The sequence below is a fragment of the Calonectris borealis genome, chromosome 22 (assembly GCF_964195595.1).
Source record: "Calonectris borealis chromosome 22, bCalBor7.hap1.2, whole genome shotgun sequence".
Lineage (NCBI taxonomy): Eukaryota > Metazoa > Chordata > Aves > Procellariiformes > Procellariidae > Calonectris > Calonectris borealis.
Window position 1 is genome coordinate 8,916,221 of NC_134333.1, and position 23,018 is coordinate 8,939,238.

Here is a 23,018-nt window from a genome sequence, read left to right on the forward strand (position 1 = left end):
CGGGCGAGCGGCCGGCGGCAGCGACACCCCCTCGGGACGGCACCGACCCCTCGGCCAGCGAAGGACGCAGCCCGGCCGCGGTGCCACCCGCCACCCACCGCCGAGACCTGGCCGGAGCGCCGAGCATCCTCTCCTCCGGGCGGGTCGGCGCGGCGGATGCCGGGATGCTCGGTGGCGGGGGGCCCGCGGTCGGGTCGGGGGGCATCGGGGGCATCTTCGGCAGCTGCTGTTTCCCACCTTTCCGCGGTGGGATGGGTGCTGCCCGCGCAGGCAGCGGGGTCGGGCGCTGCCCAGCGTCCTCCTTGCTTGAAGCTGGTGAAACTGGTGGAGTGAAGCTCTGAGAGCTCTTAAATAAAGAGAAAACGGCAGGGTGGGAGAGGGAGGGAGGGAGAAAAACCAAACCAACAGCAACCCAAACGAACCGAAACGAAAAGGAGGAAAAAGAAAAGAAAAAGGGAGGAGAAAGAGAGAGAAACAGAAAGTGGCTGGTTGGCCATTGCGGAGCGAGATGGGAGACAGAAGTCGGGCCGTGGCGGAGCAGAGGCGAGACACAAGTCGGGCCGCGGCGGAGCGGAGGCGAGACACGAGGTCGGCCACATTGGAGCAAGACATTGAAAAAACAGAAAGAGAGGGACGGGTGGCGATGCCTCCAGGCGCCTCAAGAAGCCAAGTCCCAGGGAGGAGGAGCCCAGGAAGAGAGGAGCCCGGCCCCAGGAGCAGGAGAGCGGTTGGGTGGAGCTGGCAAGGATGCTCAGAATGAGATGGAGGAGTTCCTTGCCCCAAAGGAAGTCAATACGGGGATGGATGTTCTGCCAGATGCGGGTTTTTCTGAGACCGCGGGGGAAGTCTCACTAGCCTCTTTAGATGGTCTAGCGGCCTAGAAAGAAAAGCAAGATTCAAGGAGGAGGAGGAGGAGGAGGAGAAAGGGGAGGAAAGTCAAACAGTTTCTTAAGAAAAAGACGAAAGAAAGGAAAAGAGAAAGGAAAGGAGAAAAAAAAAAAGGAAAGGAAAAAAAAAAACAACCAAGAACCAAACAGGAGTTTGTTCAGAAGCAGCATTGAGTTAGGCCTGAGGTCAAGCAGCTGGAAAAGGTCCACCACAAACAGCACGAGATGAGCTGGTCCCACGCGTTACTGGACGGGAAGGGGCCGTCCCCGAGAGGAGGAGGAGAGAGACGAGAGAGAGACAGAGGGACAGACGGACACGTGGACAGACAGGCACACAGAGAGGCGGGTGGGCGGAGGGGAGAGGGGAGAAAGGCGGGGTGGGGGGGACAAGAAGGGCAGTGTTAGAGGGGGCGCGCACGCCGCGCGGCACAGCGCCCAGCTCCGCCAGCGCCGGGGCTGCCGCCGAGGTGCCGTTCAGCCGAGCAGGGCAGAGCCTCGGCAGCCCCGCGCCAGCCCCGGCTCCTCCGAGAGGTGACGGTGCCCACCCTGGTCCCCTGCGCCCACCGCGCTGCTGTGATCACCACCAGCAGTGACACGACCCAACCCTACTGATGCGAAAGCTGGTCCAAAGGGAGCCGGGGCAGCGGGAGGAAGGATGCTCACAGACCCTCCCGGAATGGGGAGAGGGCTCCTCCAGCCCCCCCTCGCCCCCACCGCAGGGGGGTGGGCTGCTGGGCAGGGGCACGGCCAAATCCTGCACAGGGAGGGCAGCGAGGACAAAAGTGCCATGGAAAGCTCCCGGTCCGGCCACCCTGGCGAGGGCACCGGTGGGTGCCAGGGGCTGGGTGACCGATGCTGCCACGGGATGCCCCGAGGTGGGGGCAAGGGGGAGTACGGTGACACTTGGACAGCCGGGACCGTGCTGGTGTGTGGCCTCCGGGGAAGGGGACTTGGTGGCCTCCCTGGGTGCCTGGGGCCAGGAGATGCTTCCCGGCCCCTTGGGGCTCCCTGCACAGCCCTTTCGGCTGGCGTTTCTCTGGAGGGGGGCGCAGAGGGAAACCCCCATCTCTCCCTGGTGCTGCAGGGGTGCGAAAACCCACGTGCACCCACGTATGCTGGGGGGGGGCTGGCAGGGAGACCTGACCTCGAGGACGGACCCTGCCCGGGGACATGCTGCCACCAACCCGGGACCATTTGTGGTCACGACAAACAGCACCTGCGCGGCTCTGACCTGGCGCCGGAGCAGCTGAGGGGGGGACGGGGGGGGCTGAGCCCTCTTGCCCGAGCAGGGGGAGCGAGGTGCCCAGTTTGCTCATGCAACATTTGCCCAAATTGCATGAAATCAGCCCCAACCCAACTACAGCTCCAGGGAGCTGGGCAAAACCTCCGGTTTGTCCGACAGGGTTTATGGATCCAACAGAATGAGCAGAATCGGGTTTATTGGGTGGTTTGTTAATGCCAGGCCCAGGGAAGGGGACTGAGACACAGAGCGGGCAGGACAGGATGGGGTGAACCCGCCCGCGGTGCTGCTGCCCACGGCGGGGGCAGGAGGCGGGAGGGGAGGGCTGGGAGGGGGGCGAGGAGAGGCGAGGGGGGGTGGGGGGAGCGAACTGGCTGTGGTTACCTTGCCTGTGGCCTGAGCAAGCTGGAAAGCCACCGCCAGCACTGGGGTGTCAGCAAGAACAGAGGGGAGCGAGCCCCAGCACCCGCGGCAGGAGCGGTCCCCGGGTTGGGAGAGGGGTGGGTGCTGGGCCGGGGCGGACACACCATCCCATCCCAAAGCGCTCCTCTTCCAGCTGCTGTGGCCCCCCCACCCTCTCTCCCCATGCTGCCAGGTACCCTGGTACCATCACCCTGCCCACAGCACCCCCCTCCCGGGACGAGCTGCTTCTGCGGACACGGCGTCGCGGTGCACGGAGGGTCTCCGAAACCTCCCGGGACGGGTGGGGCAGCCCCAGCCCCGGGTAAGGGAAGCCCCTTGGAGCCCCTGTGCCAAGCACACGGCTCTGCAGCGCTCATCACCATGGCCAAAATGTTCTGCAAGGAGGTCTCAGGGTCCCTCAGGGCGAGGGGACCAACGCTGGGGCTCAGCCCTGTCCATCAGGGCAGCGGTGGCACACAGGGCTGGGGGACAAGTGACTCCAGCTTCAGCCTCACACCACACTTGTAATGAGTTTGCCACTCTCAGCACAAAGTCGTGTCCCCGTTCCCAGCAGCCAGCTATGGAAACCACCATGCCAGGCACGGACCGGGGCGAGAGCCCCTCCTGCACCCGACAGCCGGGTCCCTGTGCCCCCAGCCCCACCGGGCTCAGCCAAGGCGAAGGGAGACACCGAGAGAGCCCAGTCCCCGAAAGCAGCACCCGCAGTGTCTCCCCTACCCACCACCCACACCCTCGCCCCGTACGAGGCAGCGAGGGAGATGCCGGGGCCGTGGGCAGCCCGCGGCTCGCCCTGCTGCCGGGAGAGCTGGCCGGGACCGGCTAGAGATAGTCTACCTGCTGCTGGCCCTGGATCCGCATGTACTCCATCCGCTGCTTTATGTGCTTGCTTTTGTCGGGGCTGCCCTGCTGGCTCTGCTTCAGCCGGGACGCCGGGTTCACCACCTTCATGGCTGGGATGGAAACGCCACCGCTCTGTCGGGACAGAGAATTTGGGGAAAGGGGTTAAAACCGGCAGATGAAAGCCCACACGGGCACCGTTGGCCGCTGGGCACTGCCAGCGCTGGGCGTCGGATGCCTGGAGCTGTGCCGAGCCCCTGCGGCACCACCGTGCCGTCCCTGCCCGAACAGCCCACGGTGGCAAACCCCGGCAAGAACAAGGTCACCGGCTCCCCGGTGCCAAAGGAGCCCTCACCAGGCAGCGCTTTGGCGAGCTGAGAAACCAGCCAGGACTTACCGACAGCCACCGCTGCAACGCAAACGGGGAGTTAGGGGCAGAGACGGCAAACGCCGGGAGACCGAGGGCAGGGGGAGAGCATCCCCGCCAGGGCAGGGGGGCACGGCCAAGAGAAAGGAAAAGAGGCGACGGCAGGCAGAAGCAGATTCCAGGTGGAAACGGCGGCAGTGGGAATACAGAGGTTTTTATTAACTAGCTGTGCGTAGATGGAGACACAAAGACTTGCAAGAGCAGCAGCGAGGGAAGCGGTACCTGTACGCACGTCCCCTGGCACTGCAGGTCCCTAAAGCGGTGCCCGCACCGGGCAATGCCACATGCCGCAGGCTCGTCACGCATCCCCCCACTGCCTGGGGCACCCCAGATCCTCTCCCTGCCATCCCTGCGGCCTCCTGCCTGCCCCATGCCACGTCTGGACCAGCTGCTGCAGGCAGCAAAACCGGCAGCGCCGATGCTGCAGAGACGTGCAATTGCTGCCCAGATTGCAGCTCCGACGGGAGAGGGTCAACAGGTTATCGCAGGGAGGCCAGGTCAGTGAATCGGTGCAGGCACGGCTCTGTGCTGCCTGCCCTGCTCTGTCAGCCTCAGTGGTCCCATGGGTGGGACATGGGGACTCCCATACCCCACCGCACAAGGAAATCCAGTTCCTGCCCGCACCAGTGCCCCAGCATCCCGGGCACAAGCAGGCACTGGATCTCAGCCTTCACAACCAACTCGCAGCATCCTTGAAAGGCGGCACAAGACCTGCCCTCTCCCGCTCTGCTTTCGGAACCGAGTGAGCCGGCCCCGGCCGCGCAGCCTCTCCTGCCGAACCCTGAGCTGAGCTTTGCTTTCCTGCGTACCCGCGCACGTGCCAGCCACAGCCATAAATCCATCCCGCAGCTCCGCTTCTAGTTTGCCGGGCTCCGGCGGTGCAGCGGGAGCTGACAACAGGAGAAATTGCAGCTACACCCAGTTGACGGCCCATTCACCCAGCGAGAGCACCACAACGGGGCCGCGGCGTCGCTGAGAACCGGGGCTGAGATAATTGCTGCAAATGAAAAAGGAGATTTATTCCCCAGCGCTGACTGTTAATAAAGGAGCAGGCTGACGTCGGAGCGGCTGAGGGCGTTTTCCCCCCCTTGTCCCAGCTATTCAGCCAGCCGGGCGGCTGCCACGGATTCCAGCAGAAACCAAACTGGATGGCTTCAGGGAGCCCGCGCTGTGATTTAATTAGGAGAAACAGCTGCCACGCTCAAACTGCAGTTCGTTAGAAAAGTGCTTATGCAAAACGGCAAAACGAGGGATGCTGCTTCGTCACCCAGTGCACCCAGCCCTCCCCAGCCCCGTGGGATGCTCATCACCAGCCCCGTGCTCAGCCCCAAAACCTGCCAGGGCAGAAGATACCAGATAGCCGGGGTCTAATTCGGTGCTATGCACAGCGAGGGACGGGCACCCGGTGGCACCGGCACCAGCGAGGGGCAGACGGCAGCACTGCCTGGCACCGCCTGCCTTTACACTGCCGACTCTGCTGCCTGCAGTCTCGCTCCCGCTTGCCTGCGCTTCCCAAACCCCTTCAAGTGACAGGGAGCAAAGGAGATTTGTTTTCCACCTTGGCTCTGCCTGGAGGTAGAGTCACAGAGAGGGAGCAGGTAGAGGTGGAGGAAGAGAGACATCAGAGTGAGTCCGGGGCAGAGCACAGCAAGAGGGATAACAGAAAATAAACCTGCGGAGTGTCGAGGGGGAGCTGCGGCTTGGGTAGGAGAGGTGGCTTGGTCTTGCTTGGAGATGGACTCTCGGGACCATCATCTTTGGCCTGGCTGAGGTCCAGGGCAGTCCCACCGTCACAGCTACTGTGTCTGAGATCCCCCAGACCTTCCTTGGTCTCCTCGCCGACATCCTTAGATCCTGCTTGTCCCAGCAGTTCTTTAGGGAATACAAATTCAACCGAGGGATGGCTGCTGATCTCAATGATGGTTATCTCCAGCTCACGGATAGTCTCTTCCAGGCTATCCAGTCTCTGGTACGTGCCTTCATAGATCTCCTTGCTGTGCGGAGTCATGGAGCGGCGAGGGGACAACTCCCCTTTGCAGAGCCCCTCCGCCGCCGTCCCCCCTGCCCTGGCGTCCTCCGCGCCGCCTTCTCCCCCGGCAGCCGGAGCCACGCCGCCCCGGCCCGGCGATGCTGCGCAACGGCTTGGCCTCGAGAAAGCAGCGACCTGCTCCTGGGGATGCTCAGCCCCGGACTGTCCGCTTCCCCACGGGGCTGGATCCCTGCCCGGGAAAGACCCGGGATTTGGCACTGGGCAGGCTGGTGAGTTGTCCTCGCTCCGGGTTTGTTTGCAAGCCCCAGCAGAGTCTTCAGGAGGGAGCGATGCCTCCCACAAGGCTCCTCCTCGGGGGTCCCCATCGCCGGGAAGCGGGGGGACGGTGCCGGGCCCTCTGCCCCCTGTGCCGGTGGAGGGGAGCGCCGCCTCGCCAGCTCCGGGACCTGCAGCGTCTCCCCGGGCACGAGGAGGCTGTGCAGCCAAGGGACCGCGGTGTGAAGTCTTGCTGCTGCCTTCTTGCCTGCCGGCAGCGTTCAGCGCAGCGTCCCCTCCTTCTCCCCCCGTGGGACAGCTCGGTTTATGCTTTGAGAGAGACGGGACCTTGCTGGCTGCTAGAGGGAACCTCCGAGTCTCTGCTGCTGCATGGGCACGGCCCCGAGATGGGCTGCTCGGGGGCTGCGGGGCTGAGGCTGGAGGGTACCCAGGTGCAGACGGAGACTTTTCGGAGCTGCCAGGAGACACACGGCATTTCCTTCCCCCCTCGGGTGCAAGCTCCCCTCCTGCTCCTCCGCTGCCGGCCGGGTCCCCGTGCTCCGAGCAGCCCGTTTCCACCCACACCTCCGGTTCGGCTTCCGGGGACGGCGGTTCAGACACCCACTCGGTGAGCACAATCTGGGGGAGGGAGAAAGCTCTGCTCCCCGGGGCTGCCAGGGCCAACGGCTCCTAGGTAGAGAATTCAGACAGATTAAGAGCCGGGGGAGAGCGGTGGGAGGAAGCGGGGAGCTGCCGGGGAGCACCACGTGTCCGCACACGCTACTCGGGTCCCCCATGGCTGGCGCCTCCGGGCATCGCAGTGCTGCAGGGGGGTGTTCAGCCAGGACAGGAGATGCTCGGCTCCCTCCTGCCCAGCCCTGACGTCCCAGTGGTACCCACTGGACAGGGACTGGTTTTCTACTGTGCTTAAGGCAAACTGGGTCTGTGAGATTTTTGGCAATAACTTGCCTGGAGTTTTTAGCAAAGATGAGTCGGCGTTGCTGCACCTCTCGAATGCCTTTGGAAACCCGACTGCCACAGTCCGGCTCGGATTCCTCCCATGCTGGTATAAACTGGCACGGCACTGGTGCAAGAGCAGAGCCCAGCCCTCGCGGGCTGCTCGGCCCTGCAGGACACCGCGGCTCCCAGCAGAGCTGCAGGCAGGGGACGAGCCATCGCAAACGAGCTGCCAAGGGGCACCAGACCTTTAAAACCCCCAGCAGCAAGAAGTCACTGTCCTTCCTCCCCACCTCCCTGTTCCTGCCCCAGGCGAGCTGCAAGGGGCCGTGCAATGCCCGGGACAGCAGAGCCGGCCCTGCCCTCCGCGGAGGCGAGGGAAGGCAAGCTGGAGAGGTGCAGAAGAGGCGCCTCCCTGCAGCTGCAGCCACAGGGCCTCTGCAGGGGGCCAGGGCCGCTGCCGCCTCTGCAGGGGCTCCACGTGCTGCCGGCACCGGCACCGTGGCCTCACGGCAGAGCAGGGCAATACGGCGGTTACGCCACGCTGCCGGGCAGCACATGATGGGCAGCGGGGATGCGTGCCTTGGCACGGCGTGTCTTATTCGTGCCCCAGCCCTGGGGGTCTGAGTAGCACCCGGGGCAGAGAGGGAAGGAGACACGAGCGCTGGGACAGCTACAGAGCTCTGGGTCCAGAGCTGGACCCGTCTGAGCTTTGGGGAGAGGGGTCCTTGCCCACAGGGGCGGGAGGGGCTGCTCTGGGGCAGCCACGATCGATTCAGCCCTGGAGCTGGGTCTCCCAGGAGAGGGGAGGGACCCAGGGGGCCCCTGCTGCGTACCCAGACCCCCACCAGCAGCTGAGCTGCCCTGGATGAGGCAGTGCTCCCCGCACTGGATGCTTTCCGGCGAGGGGCTCAGCGGCACCCTCTGTCCTGCCCTCTGCCCCTTTGCTCCCCCACCCCAGGCATCCCCTGCTCCGCCTCACCCACCCTCCGGGCACCTTCCTTTCCTCCTGCTCCCTCCACCCTGCAGGGCAGGAGGGCTGGGAGGGAGCCGGGCTGCGCCTGCCCCAGCAGCCAGGAGGGGCGATGGGACCAAGCCCAAGTGGGTCCCAGCAGCTGCCGGCCCCCAGCCCAGCCCTTCCCCTTCTTGCATCGTGCACGTGGAGTGGGGTCTCCCTGCGCAGGGCATGACATGCACCACCCATCACAGCCCCCTTCCCGTGACACCCCCCCCGTGCGGCATGAGAGCGGCGAACCCTCCCCGTGCCCTGCCCGGTGCGGTGCTGGGGTGGCCCCTTCCTTCCTCCCATCTGTGTGGATGCAGAATCTGGCCCTCACGGGCGCTGCAGCAGCCCCGTGCTGCTGTTGCAGGGGTTAGTGCTTGGTCCTGTGCCGTGTCAGTGCCGTACACGCAGTGGCAGTGAGCGAGGGAGTGGAGAGAAGCCATTAGTTTGTTAAATCAGAGAAAGAAGCAGAAGTGAGTTAAAAAGAGGCGGGAGAGGAGGTGGTTAAAGTGCAGCCCGTCGGCAGGAGAAGGGATCGTTGCTCGGAGCGAGCTGTTACCTTCCATCCTCTGGCTGCCACGGAGGCTCCGTTGGGCCACATGTCTGCGTGCCCAGGGGAGACGGCAGCCGCGAGCGGATCGTAACGGAGCTTGGGAAGGAAAGGGGAGGCAGAGCTTCTCTGAAACACCTGGGGAGTCAAACACGGGGGGTTGGCGGAGGGAGGCTTGGGGGTAACAACGACGCAGCCTGTGCCTGCAGGGACGCTTGCCGTGGCCACGCCAGCACCGGGGCTCAGCAGCCGTCGGCAGCGAGCGAAACCTCGGCTGTTCTCATCAGCCGCGGAGGCATCCCCGTCCCTCGGCTGCCGGCAGTGCCGCTGGTCCCCCTGCCTCCTGGGGGAAAACCAGTGGGAAAAACCATCCATGACCCACTGGGCACCTTGACCACAGCAAACGGGGGAGGACACGGGGCACAGTCTGCTTAGGGGGGTTCAGAGCCTCAGGACGGCGTCTTGGGTGGGTTCTCTGCAGGGTGCCCTGTGCGCAAAACCCAACAAACCTCCAGCTGAAGCTGCGTAGTGTTAAAAACCAAATGAGTTTGGCTTAAAGCTCAAGATGGGGTGGGAGTGCTGAAGAGAGAGGGTGAACCAGGCCCGCAGCACCTGGACCCGGCGAGGGGTCCGGCAGGGTGCAACTGCTCCGTGCTGCCCATCCCCGCGGCACCGTGCTCCTGCTGGGAGACAGGCGAGGAGGGGGAAGCTCATTGCTGTGCTGATGCTTGGGATGTCGTTCCCCGGCCCCGATCCCAAGGTGTTCCCCACAGCTGCAGCCACGCGTGAGCGGACAGGGCAGGGCGGGCATCGCCTCCTGTGCGGGTAAGCTGGGGCATCCCGCAGCCCCTCCCGCGCTCACCTCCAGCTCCGCTATGATGCGGTCCTCGTCGTCGTCGTCTTTGATGGCAGAAGCGATGATGGGAGGAGTGGACGCTGGCCTGACCACCTCTGACACCGTCCGTCTCAGCTTCACCTGGGGCTTCTGGGTCTCCAGCTCCTCTGACTCAGCCTTCTGCAAGGGGGGAGCAGGGCGGTGAGGGGTGGGGGGCACTGGGAGGTCTTGCTGACGGTGACCCACTCAGTCCAGCCCAGCAGCCATCCCATGGCCCCGCTCCCTACCTTCATAAAACCGGGCTCCTTCTTGCTGGTGACGATGACTTCGCCGCTGCGGGTTGTGGTCAGCCCGTGGGACGAGGGGAAGCTCCGGCGCGGAGGAGGCGGTGGCGGCGATTTGGAGGGTTTCTCGGTCCGGTACCGCGGCACCGTCAGTTCGTCTGGGCACAAACGATGCTGTGAGGGCACGAGACCCTTCCCTGCCCCTCTAATACAACACCCGAGGCTCTCCCGCTGCCTCCCCGGGCACAAACCTCCCTTCGGGGCAGCATTGCTCAGCCCAGGGAGACCCACTGGTGACAGCACGGCCAGGGCACGCACAGGATCAGGCACCCCCAGCCCCGAGATCCGGAGGTGGACCCCTGCCCTCCCCACGCCGTACCTGAGCCCCTGCGGCCATTGGGGTCCCCCTTGCCCCCCGACTTGGGTGCATGCTGTGGCTTGGAAGCCTTGTGCTCGGGCGTGGAGGCGGCGCTGCCGCTGCCCGTGCCTTGCTTGTGCTTGGCGGCGAACTCCAGGTCCGGGATGGCCTTCATCAGCTCGGCTTGCGTCTCCTCCAGGAGGCGGTTGATGTCCTTGGCGCTGTACTGGGTCAGCGCCGCCCGCTTCTCCTCCCAGTCCCGCTCGGCAGCCTGCGGACGGCAGGCAGAGCCCACTGCAGCCCCCATCCGCACCACAGCTTCTCCTGCCCTTGCAGGCAGGATGTGACCCACAGCCCTGCTGCTGCCCCCCAAACTGCTGCTGAGCCTGGGGGGAGTAGGGGGGTCAGCACCCCCCGACGCGCAACTGGGGGTGCTCCCAAGGCTGCCAGCATCACCTGGGCTCCCCACCCTCCAGACACCCCACCGGCTACAAACCCAGCAAGGAGGAGGATGGACCCAGTTCCTGTCCCCAGTTTCAGCTGGCAGACACAGCGGTGTCTCTAGAAAAGCCCCCCCCAGCTGAGGAACCCACCCCAGGCTCTCACCTCCACGGACACGGCCTTGTCCGCACTCTTCTTGCTGGGGGTCTCCGGGCCCGTCTGGGTCTTGGCGGGTACCATCTCCGGAGCTCGGGAAGGGTTATTGCTCTTGGAGGGGTGGGTCTGGGTTTGGGGGGGGCTGTGCCCGAAGCTGGGCATGCCCAGGGTCTCGGTGACAGCCGTCAGGTGGTGGAGGCTCACTGGGGGGCTGGTGGGCATCTCCAGATCCAGCCCTTTGCTGAAGTCTGTCTCAGGGGCCACCTTCTTGGGGGACTGGCTGAGGTTGCTGGGGGAGGTCCACACGCCCTCGTCCACTTGCCTGCCAGGGACAGAGCGAAGGTGCTGGGTGGCTGCACGGCACGGGGGGGTTACTGCACCCTCTCCAAGCCACGCCACAAAAAAACTTGATCTCCTGCGACTGTGCATTATATGGCTGAGGGTTTAGGTTCTCTGATGTCTAAGGTGGTGTTGGAGTTGATGCTAGAGCCTCTCTTGGGGGAGCACATGAACGAGCTCCTCTACCTGGCTGTCCGTTTTCATGAACCTTGCAGGAAATTGGATCTCTCCGAATCCTGTCCCTCTGTCAGATCTGGCTGAAATTGCCCTTTGGATTCAGGAGTTCTTGGGGCTGGGGAATGACAGGTAGGCAGGTTCAGCCACTGCCTGATCATACAAGCTCATTTCCGAAGAAAACCAGGCTAGCAATGAGCCCGAGGCGAGCCCGGTGCCGGAGCACTCCCGCAGCGTGGCCGAGCTGTAAGCCTCCCTGAAAGGTCTCCTAATGGGAAGAGGCAGGCGGGCTCGGCCGCGGTGCAGCCCAGCCTGCCACTATCGTTAGATCTGGACGATGATTTTTCTCCAGCAGAACATTTTTCTGCTCCTCGGGAAAGAGGTTCCTGATCACACCACGGGTTGCCTTTCTACCTGGATATATGATCACGCTTTTTTCAAGGTGATAAGGAAAGGTCAGTTTAGAAAGAGGGGTTCCCACATACACACTAGAAAGAACTGAGGGCATTTTTTTAGTTCCTTAACAGAAAAATGAGCTTTTTTTCAACAGCCCTTGGGATTCGCATCCATAACGCAGAGAGGACACCGGCACGCTGGGGGCACAGGGACAACTGAAGGGACCGGCTGTGTCCTCCAAGGAGCTCAAGGGGCCGGGGTCAGGGCTGGGTGCTCACCTGCGGATCTGGGCGAGGGTGTCCGTCACCGTCTTGCAGCGCTTGAGCAGCCCATCGAGGCGGTTCGGCTCCTCCTTGAGGAACTTGACGGCTTCCACCTCCACCCGCAGCACCACCCGCATCTTGCTCTGCAGGCTGGGGAACTGGGCTGGGATGGGAGAGCGGGGGGTCACCAGGGCCCCGCTGTGCCAGGGAGCCCCTCCTGGTGCCTGGCAATGCCAGGGCACCCCACGCCCACCAAAACCACCATGGCCATCATACCCATGGCAAGGGCACCCTGCCAGACAGAGCGGGATGAATCCTGGGGAGTCTGGGCTGGTGTCTCTCCTGCTCCCCATGCCCATCATCCCTCCTCCTTCCAGCCGCAGGCACCAATCTCAGCCCCTGATGGTGCCCCCTCCACATCCATGGGCACCCCCCTGGAGCTGGGGGCTTAGTTGCCAGGACCCTGGGGACTCGGTGGCAGGGGCTGACATGGAGCAGGTTGCTCCTCGCTCCTTGCCCGCTGCTCTGCTCACCATCCCAGCTGCTCAGCATCAGCCCAGCTTTACAGAAAGGCTACAGGAAAGCGGAGCTGCTCCTGCCTCTGCCCTGTGCCCCCCGGCCCTCCCCACAGCCCCCCACGGCCCCCTTCTCGCAATCTCAGCCACTGCTGCCAAATCATCGTTTGTCGTCTGCCTTGGCTCCGGCAGGGAGGAGCTCTGCCGCTTTGAGTCGAGGTGCAGGGTTGTTTGCAAAAGGCAGGATGGGGACAGCCGGGGGACGGGAGGCTGCAGGAGCAGCAAAATGAAGGGCAGCAAGCACGGGGGGGGGGCAAGTGCAAGTCCCGCGGGACAGGGGCCGGCAGCAGCCCCGAGCTGTGGGGGGGACTGGGACAGAGTCCGCAGGACCGACTCGGACAGCTAGCAGAGCAAACGGGGACAGGCAGCAGGAGTGTGGGGTGCAGCCCGCAGCCCTGCAGCAGCCCAAAGCCTGCAGGACACACACAATGCCGACGGGCTCCGGGGGAACCTGCCCTGGAGATGCAGGCGAACACACCGGCAGCTGCAAACACGCAAACCCAGAGGCAATGGGCAACCTGGAGCATCCCGCGCATGAGGATGGAGCTGGCAGATGCAGGCAGGCTCTGCTTGCCACCCAGCCCCGGACACGGCCACCTCCTCACCCTTGAGGTCTGTCAGCGTCTCCCCCAGCTGCTTGAGCACCACCGCCTTCTCCTCCAGCTCCTGCACGGGGATGAGCCGGTGGTTGTGGGCCAAATCCTTCTGGATCTTCTCCACCGACTTCTCCAGGTCACTGAGAGCACAGAGGCAGGGCAGGGGTGTCACGGCTGCTCCGGGATGCTGGAGAGCCCCAGGGGTGGCCAGCCTGGCAGGTCCCCGCGCGGCAGAGGGGAGAGCACAACTGGGCTGGGGACCCCTCCCCATGCGACCTGGCACCGTGCAGAGCTGCTGATTTACACCCTTGGAGGCTCTGGGCCACCGAGGTCAGCGTGCAAGGGCCCCCTCCCCACTCGCATGCCTAGCCCTGCGGCCAACCCCGGCTCACTTGAGCTGCTGGGTGATCAGCTCCTCCTCGTTAAGGTAGCGGAGCCGCTCCTCTTCCACCAAGCTGCGCTGGCGCTGCAGGGGGTCCTCGTGCTTGCGCATGGTGTCCGTCACCCGCACGCTGATCTCCGTCTCCGTCCGCCGCAGCATCGTCTTCACCGTCTCCTGGTTCTGCAGCTGCGGGGACGAGGAGGGGGGGATTCAGGCTGGGCAAGATCCCCCCGATGGGGACTGGTGTGGGTGCAGGGCTGGCCACTTGCAGGGAGAGCTCTGAGCTCGGCGTGGAGAGGGATCCCCTTGCTCTCCCACACCCAGCCCCATGCGAAGTCACCAGGAAAGGGGGATTTTCCTGCTCTGGGGCTGGAGCCACCCCAGTAAGAGCTGGGCCGGGTTGGGGTCCCCCCCCGGTACCCACCTGCAGCTTCTTGAGCTGCTGCAGCTGGTTGCGGAGGTCGCTGGCGTTCTGCTGCAGGTCGTGGAGGTGCAGCTGCATGTGCAAGCGGGTGATGGCGGTGGGCTGCCCCGCCGGCGTGCTGGTGGCGGAGGGCGGCGGGGGCGCGGGCACCGGTGTCCCCATGCCGCTGCGGCTGGTCGCTGCGGGGAGGGCAAGCAGAGGCTGCTGAGGGAAGATCCCCCACCCCGGGGGAGGCTGCAGACTCCACTCCTCTGCTTCCCCAGGGAAGACCTCTCTTTCCCCACCCAGAGCTTCGGTCCGGCGGTCCTGGGTGGTTCACCCGCTACCCCCACGCTGGCTCCAGGGAGAAGCCACCCCGGAGCCCACCCTTAGCGGGACAGGGGGTCCCACTGGTTGCCAGCATGTGGTGGGGGCTGCAGAGCCCCGGCTCCTGCACCCCCCTGGGACTCCCAGCAGCCGTGGGCAGAGGGAGGGGGTGCTGCAGGGTGAGGGGCTGGCTCTCCAGTCACTTACACGCTGATGGGGGGGTCCCGCCGTTGGTGGCTTCTGTCTTCTCGCTGCAATGAAAGAGAGGAGGGGAGTGAGCGTGGACTGGGCACCTCCGTCCTCACCAGCTCAGGGGGCTGCAGGGGCATGGCAGGGGCTGGCGTGCCCCGGGAGTGGGGCAGGACCCCCCAGCCTCGGCAGCAAACAGCCCAGCTGGGGGCATCCCCCTCCCCACAGCAGACCCCGGGGTCCCACGCCTGCCCTCCCACTCCTTACCTGGGGGTCTCGGCCTCGGAGCCGCGGAGCAGCGCGCTCTGCACCAGCCCCGTCAGGCTGGCAATCTGCTTCTCCATCGCCTCCATCCGCTCCCTGCCGGGGGAAGGGAGAGGGGCCAGGTGAGGAGCTGGCTCCGGCACCGCAGACACCCTCAGGCTTGTCCTGGCCTCACCCGCACCCACCCACCCAGTCCCTGAGAGTCCCAGGAGGGACGTCGGGGAGGTGGCAGCGCTGCTGTCACCAGCTACATCCATCCCCTTCATTCCCTCTCTCTTCTTGCCTCCAGCTACCCCCAATCGCTCCCCTCAGCCCTGCACGGTTTGGTGCTTCATCATCCATCCTGGCACCTCTGACGCCGTGGTGACTGGGCAAAGCCTTCCTCCGCTCTTCCTCTCCCTCCCCAGCTGCACCGATGGACGACCACCCAAGCAGCAAAGCCCGTATCTGCAGGGGGGGTTCCCTTCTCACCTTGTTTCCGTGTCCTTGGCTGGTCCAGGGGAGCCGAACCCCGAGAGCGGGCGATCGCCGGGGCCGGGAAACAGCTCCGGAGGGCCGGAGGAGCTGGGGTTGCGTGGCTTGTTGACGGGGCTCTCCATGAAGACGGAGGAGCAGGAGTCCTTGCGGAAGGACTGACGGACGGGCGAGGAGCGGCTGGGGGGTCCCGAGTAGGGGCTGTGCGGGCTCTGCCCCGGCTGCACGTCCACCAGCCGGCCATCAGCCATCTTCTGCGGGGAGGAGGGGGGCATGCGGAAAGCCAAGCCGGGTCCGTACGTGTCGCTGTAAATGGGTGCGTTGGGCTTGTACAGGCTGTCCTCCAGCTCCGTCTGCAAGGCGGCCGCCGAGTAGGTGCTGAGGGAGCGCACGGAGCCCCGCTTGTACAGCCCCCCCGAGTAGCCGAAAGGGTCTCCCATGCCAGCCAGGGACTGGGTGGAGGTGATGCTGAGCCGGCCCTCGTGCACCATGCCGTAGGGATCGGCATACAGCCCCTCATTCTTCACCAGCACCACGTTCTTCCCGGCCAGGTCCTCGTCCGGCTTCACGTCCCGGCGCTCCAGGATGGCGCTGGGGCTGGGCGAGACGCCCTGGGCAGGCGGCAGGTTGGAGAGACGCTCGCTGTGATGGACGGGGCTGCCGGCGTAGGAGGGCGGGCGGCCCCCGCTGTAGGACATGCGGGAGCGGGATGGGGAGGAGGACTGGAGCACCGGCGGAGGGGAGCCGGAGGTGAGGTGGGAAGCCGGGGACATGTTGTTCAGCCGGCGGGTGGGAGATGACTCCCTGGAGGTGTACACCATCTCCCTCTGCGGAAAGGGGCGGGGGGGGGTCAGCACCGCGTCCCTGCGGGCTGGCCCCCTGCCCTTGCTCTGCCTGGCTGGGACCCTGCCTCGCTGCACCCCTCCAAAGACCGAGATTGCAGCTCCTGCGTCTTCACCTGGCCTTGGCAAACGGCAGCTCCCTCATTCCCATCCAGGAGCGGGATGATTTATTCTGATGAATCTCCTAATTATCATGTTTATTACCCTGCTGTCAGGCCCCAAACATCCATTCTCTTAAAGTAACACTTAACAACGCTGGAACCCGGCAAGACAAATCGCGGTCATTACTCCTTCCACAAACACACGCAATTACCAGTCCCTGTCTCCACCGCTTTCTCTCTTCGCTGGTCCCAGCCCAGCGGGTGCACCCGCACCGCAGGCTCTCCCTGTGGCACCCCGTCCCCCCTTACCCTCAGGTCGCCGTTGGTGATGTGCGAGGCTGGGAACGAGGCGTAGAGCGGCTCTTTCCGGTAGATTTTAATGATACTTCTGTCCTGGATATCGCTGAAAGGAGAGGCAGAGCCGTGAGCACCCCGGAGCTGAGCCCCCAGCAAGTCCCAGCCACAGGACTGCACCCACACCCACCCTTCTGCATTCATCCCACTAATTGCCTTGCTTACGATGCCCTTAAAGAACGGAAAAATCAATCTGTGGTGGATTTCTGAGCCCCCCACCCTCACCGGACATCCTCCAGCTCGTAGAAGACATTGCGCGACTCGTCCTTGATGAGGATGGCAGTGTTGGGAGACTTCAGCATCCCCATGGTGAGCTTCTGGGGGAACATGTGGACAATGAGGGCGTGCAGGGTGTCCATGCTGCTGATCTCGTGGGTGATGTGGACGCGCCTCGTCTCATCCCCAAACTGCAGGAAAAGGACCCCTGGAAGCAGAGGGAGCAGAAAGCGGTGAGGTGCGCCCACACCGCTTCTCCACGCAACGCCGAAGACGTGCCGAGGCCAGCGACGCAGGTTTGCCCACCTGCTTGGAGGTCTCTGGGCACGCCCGACCGAAGGCTCGGGGACCTCTGTGCCACCCAACCTCACCCTGGAGCAGCGAGGCCGAAGGCAGCTCATCCCCCTCGGCCACGCCACACAGCGTGCAGTACCCCCCCGCTCCTCCTGGGGATATTTGGGCAGATACAAACCAATCCCATGCCAGGCACATGCCGGCATCTGCCCGCAGAGGTGGGCAGAGACGTTTGGTGTGGCCAGGCGGGTACGTGCTGCCCGTCCCGGGGGATGCCGAGCCCCGGGGGTACCTGGCGATCGCAGCTTCGTCTGGCTGGTGGACCGGGACAAGGGCAAGCTCTGCCGGAACCGGTTCATTCTGTTGAACCCCAGGGGCAGCTCCGCTTCCGACATGGTTTCCAGGGATTCGGCCGAGGCGAAGGAGAGTTTGGCTTGATCGGCCAAGCCAGGCTGGGAGCCCTGGGAGTGCCGGGAGCTCCTCGTCTGGAAGGGGAGAGGGGAGAGGTCAGAGGAGAGCTGGCTGGGTGCCCCAGCCCCGGTCTGCTCCCCTGGTGTGCTGCTGCTGCGCTTCCTCCGGGGCCCGGAGCCGGGATGGAGAGCTCAGGTGAGGCTGAGCCGCATCCAGGGATGCTCAGTCCTGGATCCCCGGCTGAGTCAGCACACCGACGTGGTCCAGAAGCGGGGCCAGCTCGAGGTCTCCTCCATCTCCTGCTCTAAGCATGTACAACCATTTACCGTCCCCTCGTCTCCTGCAATTGCTCACTCACATTTTCTGCTTCAGGCTCGCAGCACTCCGCATGTCAAAGCTCCCGGTGCCATTCCAGGCACCTTCGAGTTCCCCCACCAGCAACCCACTCAAAATAAAACCAGCACTAGCTAGCTGGTGACAGAGCCAGGGCTCGCATGCAAGCACTGGAATAACCTTAGCAATTACAGGAGGTTACACATCCATTACACCAATGAACCGGCTCCCGGGAAACATAAATGCCCGGCTTATTCTGGAAGCAAAGCAGCGGGAAGGTTTATGGCTGCCTGAGTCGGGGGAAAGTAATGGGTTTGGGTTTATAGCAGTAAAAATTTAATATGCCAGGAGTCCAATTTCACATGGCCATGCGTATATCCACCGCATAAAAGTTCAGGCTACAGACATGGGCTTTCTGCACAAACATCTCCAAACACGCAGCCGGGTCCCCTTGGCACAGGTACCTGCCCGGCAGCGGAGCGAACGCTGCCTGTCAATACCCCAAAATACAAGGCTTGATTTTCCAGACGCACGTTTAACGTTGGCAAATCAAACAGAGAGAACAAACAGCTCCTGGGGTGTGGAAAAGGCAGCATGGAAGGGACAACAGCTCTATTTTAAGACCAAAAAGAAAAATCAATATGAAATTATAACAGCCATCATCATCATTTAAATTAGACATTAATTGGAAGATTTAATTAATCCTGCGGGGCGGGGCTTTCTATGACTTGAAATGTTCTCGCTGTAGCTAATTGCTGGAAAATTGACTGCTTAGTTCTGTTGTTGGTTTAGCACAAAGCACGCTGGCAGCACGGATGCTTTAAGTCTTACATCAAGAAAGGGAAGCGGGGCTGGACCGAACCTGGGCCAGCGCATCCACCAGCACCATCCTCGGGGGGCCACGGGGGGCTTTGCAGGGGGTAAGGAAGCTGCCCTGAGCAGGAGGCGATGGAGAGACCCGCTCTCCTCTCCCCCATGTTCACGGCGTGCAGGTCTTTGGGGTGTAGCAGCTGGTTTTTGGGGCTCCCCACCCTTGTACAGCCCTGGAAAACCTGGAGGACTTGGGGCCCCCCGTCTCCGTCTGCCTTGCTCTGGGTTTGCGGTGCTGTCCCCCAGCTCCCGACCCAGGATGGATCCCTGGCCACAGGGAAGCGCGGGCATGGGGCAGGCAGCACGTGGCCAGGGTGCGACCCACGCTGCCAGGGCTGCGCCTTAGCCTGGCTTTGCCCTCCTGGCAGCCCCCTCCTCTCTGCTCTTTCCCCTGCCCCGTCTCCATCCATCGCTCTCCGCTCCCCCCCCAGGCCCCCCCAGCCAGAGCCCACGTCTGGGCTGGACTTTAAAAGCTGTCGAGCTTCCACAGCAGAGGACAAGCGGCCGTTGGTCACACGCCCCCTCCCCAGGACGTGCTTTGCCTGAAGAAACTGATCATAAGAAGAAATCGATTTCGCCGAGGGGGGGATCGCTGCCTCCCCCTCCCCGTGGCACGACAGGACGGCTGAGACGGCGTTGCCATGTAGCATCCCTGTTGCTAAGGGCTGTTGCGGTGTGCGTGCCTCGGCGCATCACCCCAGCAGTCCCTACAGCCCCTCCAGCACAACACCCCAATGCACCGTGGTCCTTACAGCCCCTATAGCACAACACCCAATGCACCACGGTCCCTACAGCCCCTATAGCACAACACCCAATGCACCACGGTCCCTACAGCCCCTCAGGCACAACACCCCAATGCACCGTGGTCCTTACAGCCCCTATAGCACAACACCCAATGCACCACGGTCCTTACAGCCCCTCCAGCACAACACCCCAATGCACCACGGTCCCTACAGCCCCTATAGCACAACACCCAATGCACCACGGTCCCTATAGCACAACACCCAATGCACCGCGGTCCCTACAGCCCCTCCAGCACAACACCCCAATGCACCGTGGTCCTTACAGCCCCTATAGCACAACACCCAATGCACCACGGTCCTTACAGCCCCTCCAGCACAACACCCCAATGCACCACGGTCCCTACAGCCCCTATAGCACAACACCCAATGCACCACGGTCCCTACAGCCCCTCCAGCACAACACCCCAATGCACCGTGGTCCTTACAGCCCCTATAGCACAACACCCAATGCACCACGGTCCTTACAGCCCCTCCAGCACAACACCCCAATGCACCACGGTCCCTACAGCCCCTCCAGCACAACACCCAATGCACCGTGGTCCTTACAGCCCCTATAGCACAACACCCCAATGCACCACGGTCCCTACAGCCCCTCCAGCACAACACCGTAATGCACCACGGTCCCTACAGCCCCTATAGCACAACACCCAATGCACCACAGTCCCTACAGCCCCTCCAGCACAACACCCAACGCACCACAGTCCCTACAGCCCCTCCAGCACAACACCCCAATGCACCACGGTCCCTACAGCCCCTATAGCACAACACCCAATGCACCACGGTCCCTACAGCCCCCATAACACAACAGCGTAATGCACCGCGGTCCCTATAGCACAACACCCAATGCACCACGGTCCCTACAGCCCCCATAACACAACACCATAATGCACCGCGGTCCCTATAGCACAACACCCAATGCACCGCGGTCCCTACAGCCCCTACAGCACAACACCCAAGGCACCACGGTCCCTACAGCCCCTATAGCACAACACCCCAATGCACCACGGTCCCTATAGCACAACACCCAATGCACCGCGGTCCCTACAGCCCCTATAGCACAACACCCAATGCACCACGGTCCCTACAGCCCCTATAGCACAACACCCAATGCACCACGGTCCCTACAGCCCCCATAACACAACACCGTAATGCACCGTGGTCCCTATAGCACAACACCCAATGCACCGCGGTCCCTACAGCCCCTACAGCACAACACCCAATGCACCACGGTCCCTACAGCCCCTATAGCACAACACCGTAATGCACCGCGGTCCCTATAGCACAACACCCAATGCACCACGGTCCCTACAGCCCCTATAGCACAACACCGTAATGCACCGCGGTCCCTATAGCACAACACCCAATGCACCGCGGTCCCTACAGCCCCTACAGCACAACACCCAATGCACCACGGTCCCTACAGCCCCTATAGCACAACACCGTAATGCACCGCAGTCCCTATAGCACAACACCCAATGCACCACGGTCCCTACAGCCGGTGGGAGGGCTGCGGGCGCGGGGCGGTGGGGAGAGCTGCCCTGCTCCAGGTGAGCCAGACCCCTCCTGCCTTCTGCCTCTGCCCGGGGCTGCAGCTGACCTCCGGTAATTAAGCTCATCTGATGGAGCTAATTATGGCATCAGGCAAAAAAAAAAAAAAAGGAAAAAAAGGGCAAGATGGAAATTAATGGATTTTTAGCCCGGAAGGGACCGTTCTGGCCTGACGCTCAGCACAATGTGCTCAGGGAACGGCTCTCCCAGCCTGAGCAGGGACCCAGCGGCCCCGCAAAGCCCTCGCTGGCACCAGGACAAGCACCCCCCTGGCACCCCTTGCTGCTGGGCACCTCCGCAGGCACGGGACCCTCTGCTGCTGGGCACAGGGCACCCGCGTACCCCGGGCCAACGCAGGATGCTGGCCAGCTGGGGAGGACAGACCCTGCGGTGGGGGGGGTAATCCAAGTGCTATGGGGGGGGGTCTCTGTGGCCATTTCAGCCACACCGGCTTTGCCGGGGGGTGCAGCCGTGGGACCCCGGTGCCCAAGGAGCCTTGCAGCCGCAGCGGGGAGCCGAGATGGCCGGCGAGGGGGGAGCGCGGCGGCTGCTCCGTCCTTGGCCTCCAGCAGACCATTAATGAGCCAACTCCGAGGGAATTGTTTTTTATTGCTCTGCCTCGCTAATGACTTATCCTGCTATAAGATAACTGACAACTCAGCCCCCACACATCCTGCCTCCCGCCCCTGCCACCGGCTGGTGCCGACGTGGCACGGCAGCCCCCGGCAGCCCCCGGGGCGGCTCCGCTTCCCCCCCAGCCCCATTCACAGCACTCGCAGCCCTCCCGGCGTAGGTGGGACCTGACCACAGTCACTGAGGCCGTGGCTCTCCCCGAGCGTGGCAGGACCTGACACTTTCGTGCAGCTTCATCCATCACCGTGGACTCTAAAATGGGTGCCCAGATCCCTGCTTCGCTGGAGATGCTTTGGGGGGGGCCCAATCCTGCCTTGCTGGGTGCCACCCTGGGATGAGCAATGTCTGGACCTGTCTGTGCCAGTGTCTACATCGACAGGATGGATGTCCCCTGCTGTCACGGGGGAACATGTCACCCCACCGAGCGCTGCCCCGCTCTCCATCTGGAGGAGGGGGAGATGTGGGGCTGCGGGCGCTGCCCCGGTCCTGGGGGCACGCAAGGCTCTGGCTCCCCGGGCGCCTGCCAGGGCCCGTGCGCGGGGTGCGCGGGCTGAGCTTTCAACCCGATACAGGATGAAAATGAACATCAAACCCTCGCCACCGTTTCTGGAAGGGAAAGGGTATTCTCCGTCTGGCCCAGCCCGTATCACACACCGCAGCCGCGGAGGAGATAGCCAAGGCTGCAACAGTCAAGTACTGGGCACACAATATTGACCCTAATATCCTATATTCGGGATATATTGACCCTATATGCTTCGGTATTACCTTCCACCCCAACGGCCTCACCTTCCCGCCTGCCTGCTCTGTACCAAAGCCCCACGGCCAGACCGTGGCGAGGATGGATGCTGGCACCCACGCACCCACCCAGGGCACTGCTCTGCACGCTGCCGGCTGCGGCCACACAGGATCCCACCCCACGCAGCTCCCAGCTGGGGAAGGCTCTAGGGGTGCAGGATAAATCCCAGCTGCTGCAGCAGCACTTTGCAAAGAGGTGACCAAAACCCATCCTGGACCCCCAGCCTGGGAGCAAAGGCGTTTTGCCCCCTGCTTCTCAGTTATGCCCCCCCCAGGGGCAGTTTTGTCGGAGCCCAGACCCCCACACAAAGGGCTCGGTCTCCTGCAGCTTCAGAAGAGCCCGATGTCCCCTGTGGGCACCGAAATCTTTCCCCTCGGTGTCTGAAACCCACCCGCGGTGGCAGCGAGGGGCTGGAGGGGAGGGGACGCAGCTCTCCCGTTTGCTGTCCCTGCGCCGCAGCGATGTCACGCTGGGAGATGACCCATTTCTTGCTGAAGCAGCGTCACAGCAGAGGGTTAATACAGCAGTGGGCTGATTTCTGCCACGGCAGCGTGTGCTGGGAGCCGTCGGGGCAGGGCTGGCTCAGCCCCCAGCCCGGGGTCCGGGTGCCTGCCCCGCACCACGGCTCGGAGCGTGGGAAGCAGCGGGTTCGCGGGCAGAGCGCGAAGGGAAGGCAGAGGAGCGCAGCTGCCCAAAAGCAAAACAAAAGCCGCCCAAGGCCGCGGGGCAGCGCTGCGGGAGCTCCGGCCCCAGCTGGCACCGTGGGCGGGAAAGGTGTCGAGCAGCTCGCTT

General features: G+C 63.6%; 1 protein-coding gene across 1 annotated transcript in view; it reads right to left on the bottom strand.

The window, feature by feature from the left end:
- Positions 1-222: 222 nt before the first annotated feature.
- Positions 223-23,018, bottom strand: part of SRCIN1 (SRC kinase signaling inhibitor 1) — a 57,889-nt gene continuing 35,093 nt past the window's right edge. The window contains exons 4-19 of the mRNA XM_075171154.1: positions 17,125-17,317; positions 16,548-16,746; positions 16,278-16,371; positions 15,023-15,852; positions 14,555-14,647; positions 14,306-14,349; positions 13,793-13,971; positions 13,379-13,554; positions 12,996-13,126; positions 11,831-11,978; positions 10,653-10,965; positions 10,068-10,317; positions 9,692-9,846; positions 9,432-9,584; positions 3,385-3,522; positions 223-877 (exon numbers count right to left, since the gene is read on the bottom strand). Of these exons, the coding sequence (XP_075027255.1) occupies positions 752-877; positions 3,385-3,522; positions 9,432-9,584; positions 9,692-9,846; positions 10,068-10,317; positions 10,653-10,965; positions 11,831-11,978; positions 12,996-13,126; positions 13,379-13,554; positions 13,793-13,971; positions 14,306-14,349; positions 14,555-14,647; positions 15,023-15,852; positions 16,278-16,371; positions 16,548-16,746; positions 17,125-17,317 (3,222 nt within the window). The 3' untranslated portion in view covers positions 223-751. The remainder of the gene's footprint in view (positions 878-3,384; positions 3,523-9,431; positions 9,585-9,691; positions 9,847-10,067; positions 10,318-10,652; positions 10,966-11,830; positions 11,979-12,995; positions 13,127-13,378; positions 13,555-13,792; positions 13,972-14,305; positions 14,350-14,554; positions 14,648-15,022; positions 15,853-16,277; positions 16,372-16,547; positions 16,747-17,124; positions 17,318-23,018) is intronic.